This window comes from Ursus arctos, unplaced genomic scaffold (genome assembly GCF_023065955.2).
Source record: "Ursus arctos isolate Adak ecotype North America unplaced genomic scaffold, UrsArc2.0 scaffold_1, whole genome shotgun sequence".
NCBI classification, from domain to species: domain Eukaryota; kingdom Metazoa; phylum Chordata; class Mammalia; order Carnivora; family Ursidae; genus Ursus; species Ursus arctos.
This window is the reverse complement of record NW_026622763.1, coordinates 96,286,792-96,304,073: the sequence shown is the minus strand read 5'-3', so window position 1 is coordinate 96,304,073 and position 17,282 is coordinate 96,286,792. Positions and strand designations below refer to the sequence as shown.

Below are 17,282 nucleotides of genomic sequence, written 5' to 3'. Positions count from 1 at the left end.
CCCCACGCGCGCCCCGCCGCCCCCGCTGCAGAGACGCCGCCGCCGCGCCGGGGCCGCTCGCCGAGTTGGCTGCGCGCGCCCGGGGAGCGCAGAGTTTGCAAAGTCGTCGCGAAGCTTCGGTGGAGGGAAGGGGGTGGGGGAGTGGGGGTGCGAGAGAGAAAAACCCGCCTCTTGCGAGTAGAGCGAGGAAGAGGGGGGGAGAGGCTCCGAGTTCCGCTTCCTGAACTGCGGGTGGGTAGAGAAGGTTGGCGCGGGGAAGGCCGGCGGGACGCGCGCTCCGGGCCCCCGCGCGAGCGGCGCGGCAGGCGATGGCCGGCGAGCGGACCCGCAGGTTCACCCGGAGCCTGCTGAGACCCGGGCAGGCGGCCGAGCTCCGGCACAGCGCCGCGTCCGCCGCCGCGGTGGCCGTCAGCAGCCGGCAGCAGCAGCGGGTGAGTGTGGCGTGTTCTCCGCGCCTTCCCGCGCGCCCGGGGCGCCCCGGGGCTCCGGGGCCCCGAGCCCGGCCTCCCCGAGCGCCCAGCGCGCCCCTCCCGCCCCTTCCCGCGTCCCTTCCGCGAGGCAGCGCCACCGACGCTTCCCGGCCAGGGGCGCGCGGGGGGTCCGGGGACACTCAGAAGCGCAGAGCGTGGGAGACGATGTGTGTGGGTTTGGGGGCTGGGGAGGTGGCGGGAATGTCTCGCGAGTCACATCGGCGCTACGTTGTGGGGTGCCAGGGACCCGAAGGGTGGGAGGTCTACTACGGAGGTCTACCCGTGGTCCTCCAGTCAGCGCGTCTCCCTCACCACTGGCGACTGGTGCGCAGCGAGGAAGGGATGTGACCCTGAGGTCCTCGCTCCGGCCGAGGCTAGGCGCCCCGCGTTAACGCTATCGCGGAAATAAATGTCCTTCGCACCGCCCTCCGTCCACGCGGTAAAAAGCCACAAACCACTCTATACTCCTCCAGAAAGGGCCCGGGGAACCGGCCGGAGGAGACGTGGGACATTAAGTATCCAGTGGTTTCTGGTATTTTTCTAAGAGGTTCACGGGGTTCTCCCGCCAAGATCGCTTTACTGGTTACTTCCTCGTTGAAACGCCTTCTAAGTTCTGGGTGATTTCCGCGGGAAATCCCTGGGTCAGCAGCCAGCCATTCCGTCTGATGCCCAAATCATATCCCTGTCTCTCCAGATGCTCATAAGTTCCAGTAGGTGTCACACTCCGGGGTGGAAATGTCAGGAGGGGAAAAAAAAAAAATCAACTCTGGTGGGAATGGGGAGCGAGTGGGAAGAGCGTTACAGTCAGACTTGGGCTCGACAGCCGTACTCTTGGCCTGCCTCTGCCGGACCGGAATCCCACGCTGTGGGTTTCATTTTCCTTATTGCCAGGAAATATCATTAGGAATTAAACGGCTTCTTTTAGCAGTGTCAAAGAAAGTGTTACTCTTGCCAGTCACCCATGAAGAAAGAGCCAAGAGCTGCCCAGAGCCAGTTCCCACAGCCAGGACTTTTCTCTAAAGCCAGAGGTCGGAAAGTTGAACAGAACGGAAGCTAATTGCCTGGCAGAGGGAAGAGGCATCAGAGGCCCAAAAGGGTGGGGGTGATTGGAGGGTGGCCAGGGTTGGTGGCCAGGGTGCCTTCTCTTTTACTTACCACTAGCTGCACTCCGCAGTTACCCAGAGGTGATTTCAACTGTTCGCCAACCTTGTGCCAGGGGCTGCCCGTGGTTCTGATACCAGCATGCACAATTTCAGGGCAGGAAGGATAAACTGTCAGAAAGGACATTTGGGGAGGAAAAAAGGTTCAGTTCGAGTAAAAGTAGAGATAATAAGAAAATCTTCAAACATACATAGAAAATAATTTTTACTTTGGAATGATCCGTCGGGTGTGTGGATTTGTCGTTCTCTGCCGTTTACTTTACAATAACTTTATTTTGCAGTTGATTTGTTTTATTGAATCTCTGGAGCGATCTGGTAGAGAAGTGCAGAGAAATAAGTAGCATGCATTTGGAATAAACAGCTCTAAGTGTTGTTTTTTATTTTTGTTTTGTTTTTAAGGGGGTTCTCCTGAGTTTTGTAGTGCTGGAATTTCTATAAAGAATTTGTATTCTAGATACGCACACATTACTTTCTCCAAATTTATGTCAGGCTTGAGATCCTAGGGTATCTTGTCAAAATGAATAAGCTCAATGTTTTAAAAAGAGTCGGGGGAGGGGGCGACTCACTGGCAAAGGTGTCCGTGCCTCCCTCCCCTCACTTCAGCACCTTGGCCAACACTCTTGAATTAGCTTTTGCCAAGACATTTCACTGGATCTTACACATCTAGTCGGGCAGTTTGGGCAGCGATTTTGGCAGCAAGAAGACACGTGCTTTGAATTTCATTATACCAGGTAACTCTTAAAGGGAAGCAGGAAGGTGATGAGTTCTCTGAGTTGGCACCCACACTCAGTAGGATTCTGTGGGGCAGAGCATCCCTTTTGAACCTAAAACCTTCTAATTGGACTATGTGTGGAGACTAATCCTGGCTTACGTGATCCAATCCCTTAAGATCCTTTATGTTTGTTGCTTCGAGTCCTCAAATCCTCGTTGTCAAGGGAGAATATTAATAGGATAGAGGAAGAAGATTATGGGTAGCCCACTTCAATACAGTCAAGTAGAATTGTGTGTATTGGAGCAAGCTGTCATATATTGAAGAGCATTTGAGAGACACTAGAAGGTTCTATTGAGAACAACTGTCTCGCTGCTAGATTCATACAGTGCCCTTTCTAAAAACCCTGTTTGGGGGACCAAAATTCTCTAGAATGTTACAGAGAGATTGTTGTAGGGTTGGAACTGCTCTATCCAATAAGAATAGACAAGGTTGTCAGATTAACAAGGTAGTTGTGAGTTGCAGACCCCGAGAATGGGATAAGTGTATATCTATACATTCTTACACACACATACACATAGGACAGGAAGGCTTCAAAATGTGTGTGGCTTATGGAGAACACAGAGCAAAGAGATGCTGAGTGAGAGCAGCTGTCTAGGGGGCCAACTTTGAGGGGAGTTGTTGAAGAAAGTAGAGCTATAAGCCAGAGCAAACTTGATTTCAGTTTTTAACCCAAGGCACCATGGCACGCTCACGTGCAAGCAGACACCTCGCCAGGGCCAACCTTGTTTTACAACCTTCTTAAGAACAATTAGGGAGAGATACCCGCACTCCCATGCTCACTGCAACATTTCCACAATAGTCAGGCTATGGAAACATGCCCAAATGTCTGTCGAGGAATGACTGGATAAAGAAAATGTAGTATATATCCCAACCTTTAAAAAAAGAGAAATCCTGCCATTTGAGACACTGGATGAGCCTAGAGGACGTTGTGCTGAGTGAACAAGTCAGACACAGAAAGAGGAATACTGCATAAACTTACTGAAATGTGGAAACTAAAGTAGTAAATCTCATAGAAGGAAGGAGTAGAATGGGGGTTACAGGGGCAGGAGGTAGGGAGGTGGGGGGATGAAGAGATGGTGGTCAAAGACCACAAAGTTTCGGTTGCACAACATGAACAATTTTTGCAGATCCGACATACAGCATAGTCGACGATACTGGACTGAATACTTGAAAGTTGCTAAGAGGATAGATTTTTAGTAAAATCTTCTCAACACACACAGTGGTAACTACGTACAAGTGGTGGTGAAGTCGTTTAACTTCATCCTGCTGATCTCATCACAATGTAAACATGTACTGAAACATCAAGTTGTACTCCTTAAATATATACAATTTTTATATGTCACCGCATCTCAATGAAGTTTTTAAAAAGGAAAAAAGAACAATCATAATAATATATAACAGTTATGAACAAAAGCCATGTATTTTAAAAAGAGAAATATTTGCTCCTTAGTTATTCTAAAATTTTTTCATGGAAAACAAATGAATCACAACTCATGCCAAGGCCCATCTCAGGATCGGGAAGAGTTTAAGTAATTTCCAGACACTCCGTTCATGATAGACCCACAAAGCAAGCGTCTTTAGAGCAGAATCTCCATTGGAAAATGATAAGAAATGTTTCTCCCATGTCAGTGGGAGAGTTTTACTGAGTGTTTTATTACTTTGGTTGAATATACATGTCATGTTGGCCTCAAAGTTGTAATGCTACTAGTTAGAAATTCTTTACAGGAAGCTATTCTTTTAAAATGTATGAAGTATATTTGTATTTTTGTGTGAATTAATTCATTTAGATGGCTTTCTACAATTCATTAAGCTATAAACCTAGGATTTGGACACTTTTCTGCATACATGTTTGATAGCAAATTCAAAAGAAAAATACTTTTAAAGAAAGTAGATGACTTTTCTGCTAACACCATATTCGTTCTGTCACTTTGAGAGAAATGGAGCTTTATTTATGGAACGTGATTGTGTGAGTCCGAGAAATGGAAGACTCTGAGGAACAAATAACCATCTGGTCAATTTTTGCCTAAAGTCTCTTATGTATTTCCCAGATGGGAACCACTTTATGTGTATGCACTCCTGAACGCATTTATGACCTTTACTCTGTCGTTATGCAAAAATTCCTCTGCAAGTCATTGTTGCATTGTGACTAAGCTTATTAGCTTCTTTTATTTATTTTTATTTGTTTTTGAAGTACAGTTGACATACAATGTTATATTAGTTTCAGGTGTACAATGCAGTAAGTCTACAATTCTACACATCACTCAGTGCTTTCCATGAAAAGTGTAGTTGCCTGCCACCTGTCACCATTCATTATTACAGTATTATTGATTATATTCCCTATACTGTACTTTTCATCTCTGTGACTTATTTCCTTTGTAACTGGAAGTTTGCACCTCTTATTTCCCTTCATCTGTTTCATCCACACAACAGCCCAACAACGCGACAACCACCCCTCTGGCAACCACCAGTTCGTTCCTTGTATTTAAGAGGCTTCTGTCTTTTTGTTTGTGCATTTGTTTTGTTCTTTAAATTCCACATATAGGAAATCATAAGGTATATTTGTCTTTTTCTGACTTATTTCACTTAGCATAATACCCACTAGGTCTATTCCTGTTTTTGCAAATGGCAAGAGTTCTTCCTTCTTTTTATGACTGAGTAATAGTCCATATATACATATATATATACACATATATATGTATGTATCTATATCTATATCTATCTATATCATCTATATCTATATCTTCTTTATCCATTCATCTGTGGGTGGATGCTTGGATTGAATCCATATCTTGGCTATTGTAAATAATGCTTCAATGTACAACAGGATGCCTATGTCTCTTTGAATTTGTGTTTTCATTTTCTTTGGGTAAATACCCAGTAGTGGAATTACTGGGTTGCATGGTATTTCTGTTTATTAACTTCTTTTAAAGAGGAAACGTCCTCCCAGAAGTGATTGTACTTACCCAGTATGGGTGTACGCAGAAAACATAAAGGATAAGTGGTTGAGAAAGGACGGTATTGATTTCAGTAATCACAAAAGTTCCATATCCTTCCTTTCCTTTGACATTTTTTAACTTCTTCTGTGCTGCAGTGATACTACTTTTGATATTTTAGGGAGCTTTGAGTAAGAAGCAGAACTCTGACAGACCAAAGATCTTGGGTTGAGAAGTAATGTCTGTAAACATGTTTACAGGAGCAGACGGAAGAATTTCCTCTCCTCTGAACTTTATGGTATGTAATGCTTGCGAGTAGGAGGGGCTTCAGACACTTGAGTGGGAGATACTAGAATTTCCACTAAGTTCTATGCTGGGAGTGAGAGCAAGTGATAGATGCAGAAAGTGATACTGAATGAAAATAGAACACTTGTCTCACTGTCCGCAGCTCGGGTTCAAGCAGGATGCGGAGTGAAGGCCTGTTTGTTCGGCGCCCACAGCACAGTCTCGTTTGGTTTGGTTTGGTTTTGACAGGGTTCTTCATGACAAAGGTGTTAAGACCTCAGCAGAACTCATAATCACACGGCTTATGTTGTTTGTGTTCCTTCATGAGGAACGTCCCTGGCCTGGGGATGAAGTCAACACAAACTTAGTTTACAACATCAAGGTTGAATGTTACTGATTGTATCGACTACAGTTTTTTCTTACTTCTTAAATGCATTGCAGAAGTGACTTTGAAGATAAATGGTAACAACAGTGGGATCCAGACAGCTTCTAGATGGGACCAAAACCAAAAGAATGAGTGTGGTTCTGGCTGTCTTCTTCTTCACAACGATTTTCCCTGAAGCTTCACAAAGAAAAAGAGCAGGAATACATGTGTTCGGATAAACCATTGATGGAGAACCCACGAAGTGCCTGGCACGAAGTTCAGTGTGTAGTTCTCTGAGCCATCCTATCAGGATGTGATTATTGCTAAAACTTACAGAGGAAGCCATGGAGACTCATAGAGTTAAAGACCTCACCTTAGTTAAGGAAACTCTCTTGCATCCTGAATAGTAACTAGCAGAGCCTTACCTTCCAGTTCCGTAGTGGCCTCCAGCAGCATCTGTAGACTGGAAGGCTTGAGGACTTGAATCTGCTTGATGTTGCACTCTGATTGTTAGTCTGATAATTCTGATACTCATCAGTGCCTACTGCAGCTTTCCTCTGAGGTTAGAAGCCAGAGCAGAAGCTGTTCCAAGTACGTATAACAATGGGTAACCCACCAGAGCTCAGTTGTGAAGTCCTTCAAATATAAACTTGCTCAGCCATCCCTGTGCTGTCTATCTGGCAAAGTCATACGCATATTGTGAAAGAGGGTGGGGTTATTTCTTCTCAAGTCGACTTCTGTCTAGGACAGCCTGCTTCTCCATCGCGATCACTTCACCCCACTCCTGCAAGTGCCTGAAATTTTCCAGTGCATCACGTGTCCTTGAGCACATGTTTTCATTTAACTGGGTTGTGTTGCGGTTCTTTTTTCACGCACTTTCTTACTCAAAGGGGTGATTCGAAGCGTCTTACAAAGATGCATGTAAGGCAACAATGAAAAATATAGCGAATGAGGGGGTAAATAGCAATATTAGCAACAACAAAAAAGCAGTATTAGGAAAGTTAGGTGTTGGGGCGCCTGGGTGGCACAGCAGTTAAGCGTCTGCCTTCGGCTCAGGGCGTGATCCTGGCGTTACGGGATCGAGCCCCACATCAGGCTCCTCCGCTATGAGCCTGCTTCTTCCTCTCCCGCTCCCCCTGCTTGTGTTCCCTCTCTCGCTGGCTGTCTCTATCTCTGTCGAATAAATAAATAAAATCTTTAGAAAAAAAAAAAAAGGAAAGTTAGGTGTTGTCAAGAATAGGTTAACGAAAAAGGATTCGTGAATACAACGGATAACCATTAAGTCCCACAGTCTTGCTAAGACTGTTTCCTAATGGCCAAGTCGAACAGAAAAACATCATCAGCCGTGAGATTAAGAGGTCTGCAGTGTAAAATAAAATATTTTGCTCTACACGTGTTCGGCTTTTACTTATACTTAGACTCAAGAGACAAGACATTTTTTTTTTTCTGTGATTATTCATTCAGGGCAGTAGAGATTCCCTTAGAATGTGGGCCCTGGGCCAACAGCTTTGGAATCACCTGGGAGCTTGTTAGCAATGCAGAGTCCTAGTCCCCATGGCAAGTCTACTGGAAGAGAACATGTATTTTAATAAGATCCTCTGGTAATTTATAAGCATATTAACATTTGAGAAACACAAAAAATTAGCTACAACTGTAGCCATAATTTTGCAGTGTATTGTCAAAGGCAATTGGGTGAGGGTCCAATACAATACAGTTTATTCTGTGACTCTTTGAAAGAGTTGCTTGAGGCAAAAATAAAGTGTAGATCACCTAGAAATGTATGAAAATGGGATCGGTTCCTTGCTAAGTGACTTTGGAAGGTCCCTTGATCGTTTCTGTTACATTGTCTCCTTCATGCAGCACCTTAACTGTAGTGTAATCTTACACTTCCAGGTTAAGTAAAAAATTCCATAGCATATGTGAAATAGTCACAGTCTGAATCTGCAAAAGTCCTGACCCCAGTTACAGCCCTAAAGATGAGTTCCAGGGTGAGGCCAGTGTTCCCCTGCTTACCAGAGAATTTTAAAGCAGGATCACTAGAACTCACGAAGGACATGGAATAATGAATCATTGTTGCTTTATAAGATTTATGTCGCTATCATTGAGACCGTTAGTGATTTGAAAATAATTGGTTATACCAGCAAATCTGATTGCTGGAATCAGAAAATCATGAAAGGTTTTGTTTTGTTTTGTTTTTCTCTCTTCTAGTCATTGAATCTCAGAAAAACATGATGTCTCACCTTCACATAGGAATGTTCTACGGATGGAACTCTCTGGAGTTAAAGGTCTAGATTCCCCCACGTGTTGTGATGCTCTCCAGGTCCCTTTGACTGGCTGTCTTTCAGCCTGTTTGGGGATGCGCGTTCCTCTCTTCCACGTTCACGAGCACTTTGAACAATCTGGCCAATTCGGGAATTGGTCTAGGAAATTTCAGAGCGTGTGAGTCTGGCAAATAGAATTCCAACCCTGGCTCTGTGAGTCTTTGTGAAGGCACGCCTCCTTTTGCAATCTCTGTTTTCTCATCTGGGAAATTAGGGGATTTGATGATTGGGTTCTTGCATTTGCCGTTCCTCTGCCCCAGAGTTCTCATGGCTTCTCCTCCTCTGTCAGGTTCTCCAATGTCCCCTTCTCAGGAAGGTCGTCCTGCGTCACCAAGTGGAAGTATGTCCCGCAGCCTTCCCTCCCCTGCAGCCTTCTGGGTTCCATTACTGTTCTTCATTTTCCTCGTGGCTCCTACTGCCGCCTGAAGTAGATCTTTTTACTTATTTAATTTCTTGTTTCTCTTTCCCAGACTTCCTTCTTTCAAACAGATGTGCCGTTGAGAGAAGGAAAGGTGTCTATTTCACTACTTTTAGACTCTATTTACTATATGAAAGTAAGGGAAGGGAAGAGTCTCCTTTTCACTGCAAATGAGGTGCTAAAAGCAGCATCAGGAGAGTGGGCTGGTCGCACATCAGTGAGCGACTGTAATGGAATTGTGACTTACAAATGGCCAGTTTGTCAGCGTCTGCTACTGACGCTCCTTGAGTCATCTTCACAGCGTACTCGGGAAGACGGTGAGCACGTCCTGTGTGCCAGGTACTTGACTCGTACAATCTCTTTTAATCCTCATGACAAGCGCTCAACAAAGGATTTTTATTCCTATTCTAGAGACGAGAAGGAAGATGCCTTGAGGTCGGGCTTGGCCCAAATCAAATGAGGAGACACTGATGGATCCCAGAGTCACAGGCAGGTAGCCCAGCTCCAGAGCTGGTGTTCTCCACAGCTGCTCTGTCCCGAGGACCAGTTCCCCCAGGCAGGCAGGCGGGCAAGCCTCATTACACATGCAGTTAGCAACCAAGCCAGAGAGAGCAAAGACAGAAAAGGAAACCCCAGAGTACTCGCCGTAGGAAGAGGTTTTGAAAAGGAGCTTCTTAACAAGAGAAGACCTGTGGCTACTTTTGCTCTGCTCAACTATCCCTCATTCATGACATCTCAGCGATGCAGGATATCAGGCATGACTCTAGCTTTGGGCACTGTATCCATACTCAGTCGTTTCCCTAGGACAGGACCGGCATGGAGTGGGTTAAGCTTTGCAAACAAAGCCTCCTTCAACTGTGAAAGGGACATCGTTTGATTCTTTTTCTTCTATAGAAATACATTTCTGGCACGATCAGCATGGAGTAATTGGGTTGCAGCATTACATCTGCTATATTGTCTTCTGTAGTCTTGATTTTGATGCTTGTGTTTACAAATGAGCGGAGTTTTTTCCACTGAAGTGAGATTTGTTTGCTCTTATCTTTCACTGCAATATCAGTCAGCTGGAAAGAAATGGTTGTGTTTGCTGGACACGACATGTTGACCTACATTAAATGATGTAGAAATAATAAAATTTAATGAATGTGACTGAGTTAGTGGCAATAGAGAAAAACACTTGCCTTTGAAAATGTTAATATTTTGCAATTGGACTGAAGTGGAAACGCCTCTGAGACTAGAAGAATTAATGGACCCAAATTAGGCAGAGTTCCTTTAATTGCGCTGCTAAATGTGAAAATAGTCAGTTTTTCTAATTCAATTTCAACATACCACCTCTCCTGACATGGGATTTGGGAAACTTGGCAGCTCTTTAAGCTAAACACCGAAATGGCAGAGTTTAACAATAGGTCTGTTTAAAAAGATGACACCACTTATGATGGCACAAAGAGCTTTTCTTTATGTAATTATTCTAGTAATTGCCAATTAAAGTGACTAATTAAGGTTGTCAAGATGGCCAATGACTTTGGCCTTTCAAATCACACATTCTATATAAAGAACACAGGTGTGAACATTTGACGTGGCAAACAAGCAAACAAAAAACTTGAACAAAATTTACTACTCAATGAAATGTGATAATTAAATTATTTTGAACATCCATTGTTTATTTGATTAGCTCTTAAAAGTCTCTTTGTCACTGTTCTTAGAACGAGAAAATGGAAATTGTTTACAGCTGAGTAACCTTCACAAAAATGAAGAGTGATGTGAAAGCCCAGTGACTTTTTTAAAGAAGAAAATTCATATATGGATACCTAATATTTAAAGTTATTTATGTTTACACTTTTACATTATTTATTTAAAAATCAACATTAGGGGCACCTGGGTGGCTCAGTCGGTTAAGCGTCGACTCTTGATTTCAGCTCAGGTTGTGATCTCAGGGTCCTGGGATTGAGCCCTGTGACAGGGTCTACACTGGGCGTGGAGTCTGTTTGAGATTCTCCCTCTCTTTCTGCCCCTCCCCCTGCTCGCTCTCTCTTTCTCTCTCAAATACATAAGTAAATAAATCTTTAAAAAACACAAAAACCTGACATTTATTCAAAAGAAGATTTCATTTCCAAATGAAAAGTATTCCGGTTTGCTTTAAAGCGTATCTACATACGTAACTATAAGTTTTCTCTGTGTGTGAAAATATTAGTGATAAAATTTATTGGCACACTGATACGAACAGAGGGGTTCCTTCAGGACCTTTCTGAGTGCTAACATGAAAGGTTCATTTATTAACTTCAGTTTTTTGAGGTCAAAACCATTATGTGGCCGCTATTCAATTGATTTGGGGAAAAAATGTATCTTTTTGCCATTAGGAAGCAGTGGCTTCCAGGCTGTGTAACCCTAAGTCTTTAAGCTTCCTTGGGTTTTAATTTCTGTGTCTTTAAAGCAAGAAGGTTGGACACTGAGACCTTTAAAGATGCTTTAGTCCTAAAAATCTAGGGAGTTCTTATTTTTTCAAAGAGGCTTTCATATAGGATTAAAATATACATATATGATTTTCATTTTAACAACCCCATTATTGATTAAGATATCTGATTTTAGCAACTGGAAGAATTGGTTCAAATAGACTACAAGCAGATTTGGTTTTCAGCAGTGAAAGTGGTAGCACCAAGTGACTGTCCGAGGATGTAATGGAGGGAATGTTCGTACACCCAAAGGATGGGCCAAGCGGATGAGAACTGACAAGGACAGTCAGCAGTGACACCGGTGTGTGAGACAGGTTCTTCCAACCTGGAGCAGGGGTGGGAGGGGGCTCCAGTGCAAGGTTGCAATCTCATTTCCCTCTTTGCCTTCCTGCTGAGAATAGAAAGACCCATCTGCGTTAGGAGAGGGAGCTTTCCAGTTCTCATGCCCTGGTGTTTGGCTTACAGACCTGGCCAGGCTCCTCCCAGCCCCCACATGCCCAGAATATAGGTGAGTTGTGGGGAGCGTTTGAACTCCACATGTTCTCCCTGGCGTCAAAAAGGCCAGAACCACTCTCTTGCTAGTTCTCTCTCTATTTTTTGCCTCTGCCACATCCTCTTACATCTGATAAAGGTGGTATTATCTGTCTCTGCCCTAGTATGATTTCATAGGTATTTGAAAGACAGCAGAATCTTCTTTCCCAAATTGTTCACCCAGCAGCCTGATCCAAAACAAGGTCCAGGGTATTTCATTGAGCAGTTGGAGATCAACCTTAAATACACAAGATCGCCATTGACTTAAATTCAGGCCAAAGGGAAAATCCATTCCCCAGCAGGAGTACCTTGGAAAGGACCTGCATCCCTTGGGACAAAAGGGCATAGATATGGGAGACTAGTGTTCTCATCACTTTGCTGGTAGCTAGTCTGATCTCTGGCACAGTTAACCACAGCTTACATGACCCTGGTCCCTGTTGCCTCTTCTGGACCAGGGGGACCACGTGTGGTTTTGCCTGCACATTTCCAATACTGGAGAGGCCTTCAAGGATAGGCAGTGTGGTTATTGGTTTCCATGTTCCTGGGGCAGCAAAACGTCTGGCACATAGTAGGTGTTTACTAAATGTTTGTTAAAATGTAAGAAAGCATGTCCCCCTTGGACATGGCAGAAGTACAGGTTGGGCGTGCGGAAGGAAGTCTAAGTGCCTGGTTTGCAGTAAAGAAGGTCTCGGGTACATTCGAGAAGAAACACTTAGGCGATCAAGTATCAGCATACAGTATCTGCTCCGTAGTCATAAACTGAATTGAAGTAAACTGAACGGAATCGAATTTAAGATTCCCACAAAAGGCTATTCAAAGACAAAAAAAAAAAAATTAAGTGTTGGTTGGCATGAAGGTGTGCTCTTGAATAAATAAGGCTCAGCTGAGCAGGTGTTAACCATTGTTCCAGTGCCAGCTCCTTCCCTTGTGGCACCTCGCTGGCCCACACAGGCCTCACTGTTTGGCCAGGATGTTACCGTCATTCCCAGTGACGCTCTCGGCAGTCACAAGTCTGGGGCAGAATACAACTCTGCGCTGGGTGCCGAAAACGATGGATTAAAATTCAGGAAGCGACAGAATGTTGGCAGCGGTCCATTCCCAGTCCCACGATGGACAGTGCTTTATATTTTCAATGAAACCCTTCATGTATCACCAAAGCTATACGATCTTATCAGTGTATGTTTGTGCTAGTTCAGTTCTTAAAAACTCTGTTTTTTTCCTTGAGGTCAGGGAGCTTTCCTGACACTGTTTTAAGTAAGATACCATAATAACTGCTCTATGTGTTTTTTTTTTTTAATTCCAATTTTCACTTAATAGTCTCTTTTTACATCTATACTTTTTAAAACTCTCATGGCTATTATTAAATTAATAACTCAAAACCTAGAAAATAATGAAGAAAAAACTCATGATAACAACTGGTAACAACTCTTGGTGTGTTTATTTGAAACAGATTTCTGTTGACAAAACTATTCTTTGACACACTTTTAAGCTAATACTGAACGTTTAAGTGTTTGATGTGCGTAAAGTGATTCAAGTTCAATTTTGTCCTGAGGATTCTTTCTTCTGGCTTTCACGTCTACCGACACCACATGAAGTATATATTCTGAGTGAGGAAAGAGAATTGGCACTGCATTTCTTGGCATCCTACAACTATAAACATTTAGACCTGAAGGATAAGTTAGTCTAAAACAGAAAAGGAAACTGAATCACAGAGAGGTTTCAGTGGATACGGTCAGGGTCGCAGAGCAAGGCCACGGATGATCTCAGACCCATTGCCTTTTGTCCTTCAGCTCAGTGCACCATCTGCAACCATCAGTATTATTTACTATCATAAAATAAAAGTCCAGAATTTTGCTTATGTCTCCACTGGACTTCCCAGTAAAAGTGAGTAAGCCTTCGACCCAAATACAGCACTGCCGTCAAAGAAGTTTAAACAGTACACGTGTGGTTTACTTCTTGAGCGTGTGAGGTCAGTATTACCTGTTGTTTGTCGAGACTCTGTGACTTAATGTTTGGTGGCGGGTTGAAACTGTGTGCCTCTGGTTTGTGAGTGTAGGGAGGGGTGCCGCTGTGTCCTTGGGCTGGTGTCATTCCTGTGAGCTGGCACGATGCCTTTTGTTGCTGCCTCTGGTGATCTGAGCAATGGCGTGTGATCTCTGGTGTCCTAAAAAGTGATCAGAACTTGACTCAGTCCGGGTCTCTGTGACTTTGTAGAGATACAAGCACTGTCACTAGATTTCCATGGCTGCCATAACAAGGTTACCATGTATTTCACACAAATGTATTATCTTAGCATAGTGCAGGTGAGAGGTCCAGTTAGGGCTCTCACTAGACTGAAATCAAGGTGTCGGCAGGGCTTTATCCCTTTTTGCAAGCTCACGGGGAAAATCTGTTGCCTATTCATTTGGGCTGTTGGCAGAATTCAGTTCCTTGCAACCGTAGGGCCAAGGCTCTGGTTTCCTTGCTGATATAAACCGGGGGCCATTTCCAGCTTCTAGAGGTGAGCACATTCCTTGTTCATGGCCCCTTCCCTCTATCTCCAAGGCCAGCAATGGTGGGTCAAGCTCTTCAAGGGTCGCATCTACCTGTCTTTCTCTTCTGCTGTTAAGGACTCATATGTCCAGATTGAGCTACTTGGCTAATCCAAGATAGTCTCCCATCTCGGTGTCTTTAACCTTAATCCCAGTTGCAAGGTCCCCTTTTCCATGAAAGTTAACACATTCCCAAGTTCTGGGGATTACGATGTGAGCATCTCAGAGGAGTCTACCATAAACCACACTTGGACGTACTATTAAAGGGAGCAAATCCTCCCCAAGCACTCTTCTCTGATCCTACTATGAAGTGGCAGAACAGTCTGTTGTAGGAGATCAAAGTTCAGTTCCAAAACCCTTTCTATTTGTGTGGCCTTGATCAAGCTAAAAAACTTTAGCTTTTCTCCTTGTCAAATAAGGAGACATACAGTTCTTATGAGGATTAAATAACACGCCTGTGAGTTCCTTAAGCTACATTCATGTTCATTGTCATAAGTGCCACCCATCTAAGGAGAGCATTGCACATTTGCTTCTGTGCCCAGGTGCCTAGGAATGGGCATCACTGTAACTCAGTAGACAGAGACTGTCACCAGATGTGACTGTAGTAGGGCCTGCTCTCGGCATTCAGGGGAATCTGAGCTCTGAAACCTGCTCAGTCTCTGCCCAAGCCTCATCATTTTGTCTATATGATCCCAACCTTCCTTCTCCGTATTCTCTCTAGTATTGTGGACTGAGGAGCCTGGTGGGTGGGACTACCTACTCTGCAGGTCAGAGCCAGACAAGCTGCCTACAATTTGTTGTACATTGGCTCAGTGACCATGACTCAGAAAGATAGGCTGAAAATATCCTTTATCTTTTATCATTTAACCTAATAGTTAAGTGAACCATTTAACACATGTGATTTTATTCAAAATGGCATCTTTGATTCACTGATAAAGAAAGACAGACTCAGTACATTTTTGGTCACAGAGAGTAGATCAAGTATTTCTCAATATATTGTCGGTTCATGCAATATCTTAAAGGAGAGTGGACCACTTACTGTTGGGGTTCACCAGGAATCTAGCTTTAGACCTTCTTCTCGCTGTGTTTCCTGAAAAACCTCCCTACGGGATTCATCCACTCACACAGGTTCAGCTCTCACCTGTGCACAGACCCCTCCCCCCCTCCCCGCCAGCTCCCTCTCCACCTTGGGTTCTGCCTCTGAGCTCTGCCCCTCGATGGCTCAGGAATCCCTCAGTGACTTCAAACTCAACAGGACCCGTGGCTCACACATTTTCTTGCCTCATAAATCTGTTTTTCTTTTTTCCTGAGTTTCATATCTTAGTTGATCCAGTTAATCTCACACTGAAACCATGAGTAATCCCGCCCCCTCCCTGCCACGGCACATCTGGTCATACTCCCTGTGCGGGCAGTGCTACCCCCTAAATACTGCAAACATCTCCCTGACCTCAGTGATCTAGGTTAGTTGCTCAGGATTTCTTTCCCAAGTTGTGTTTTGCAATAGCCTTGAGGGTTTTAGTCCAGCCTTCTAACTAATCTCTCATCTGCTCACACTATCTATAACCCATCTTCCACACTTTGCCTCTATTAACACGTGAGCACACAGCTTGGATCATGATTCATTTCTTCCCGAACACTGCTAATGCACATGATTACTGCCCCAAGGGATCAGGTCTCACCTGGTTCTAACCTATCTTTCCAGTCTCACTTTCCAGTCGATTCTGTCTTCAATTTTCCCCACACTACAGGGGCGCAAGGTTCTGGGCTTTTCCCACATATGCCATGCACGTTACCACCTGCTCAGAGCATGCTGCCTTTTTTTCTTGTCTTGTTCAGCTTCTTCTTGCCTTCCAGATCCAATTCATCTCGTCCTTCACCTGTTGCCCTCCCCTGAGGCCGTTGACAGACAGCCCCTTCCTCTTCTGCATTTCCATAGCACTTCTTGAACATGTTGATTATTTTTTGTTGTAATTATTTTAGTTATTGTCTCAGCTCATCAGACAGTTACAGCATTTTGTAATTTATTAGAATGTAATGAATGACTCTTGGTTGGATGGATGGAGAGATGTATATGCATATTTATAGTTCTTTGAGGTGTGCTCACCACTCCGTGTCATTTCTGAAAGGGAAATGCCCTGCAGATACCGTATGCAGGAGGAGCAATATGGCATCGTCTTTCTCTTCCTGTCTTAGATGCCTACATATTACCTAGCTTTGGAAATAATAGCCCAGCATTCAGGTCCAGTGCTTTTGAGAAAATGGAACAGGTTCAGGGATTTTTTTTTTTAAAGACCCATTTAATTATTGCCTTTCAATGACATGATGTGACTGTAAAGAAACATTGCATTTTCAATCTGATTTCTTTATATTTTGAGGTGCACACCTTATCATTGTTCGCTGGAATTTTTAGCTCCTGAGCATTTCTACCATTTCTGAACATTTTTCCTGGTTGCACATTACACTGTACATTAAATTTTTATGAATTATCCAGTTTGCTGGGAGAAATACAGAGACATTAAATTGCACCATTGCAAACATTGAAAATCTTGGCTCGAATAGCTCCAAACCCCAGCATCCCCTTGCTGCCTGGGTTAAAGGCCCAGGGACCACTTTTGAGCCCCTGGCATGCAACATGTACCTGGGAGCCATAGGCTTTTGTGTTTGCTCTTCGCCAGCCCAGAAAGCTCTTTTTTACCATTCTTCCTCAGCTGCTCACTTCCTCAACTCCTCACTCATCATTTCCTCGAGGAGTCCTCCCCTGATCACCCATCACTCTGCTTCTCCTCATCCCAAGCTCCTCCCTCTCCTGCAGGGAACCCTTGAGCAGTTTGCGCTGCTCAGTTCCCTGCTTTGCTTTACCTTTTACTTTCTTATTTTGAAGAACGTTCAGATTTACAAAAAAGTTTGTAAATGTATTTTATGTGTAACACAGTATAAAGAATCTCATATATCCTTTCCCAAGATTTCTCAAGTGTTACCATTTTATCACACTTAAAATTAATCATCATTTCTTTCTCACCATTCTTTCTGTCTTGCTGTTTCTCACTCAG

General features: G+C 43.9%; 1 protein-coding gene across 2 annotated transcripts in view; it reads left to right on the top strand.

Annotated features, from left to right (window-relative positions):
- Window positions 1-223: 223 nt before the first annotated feature.
- The window catches only part of DOCK10 (dedicator of cytokinesis 10), a 261,368-nt gene continuing 244,309 nt past the window's right edge, over window positions 224-17,282 (top strand). For both annotated transcript variants that reach the window (XM_057305125.1, XM_044381059.3), the window contains exon 1: window positions 224-431. In XM_057305125.1, the coding sequence (XP_057161108.1) occupies window positions 309-431 (123 nt within the window). In that variant the 5' untranslated portion in view covers window positions 224-308. The remainder of the gene's footprint in view (window positions 432-17,282) is intronic.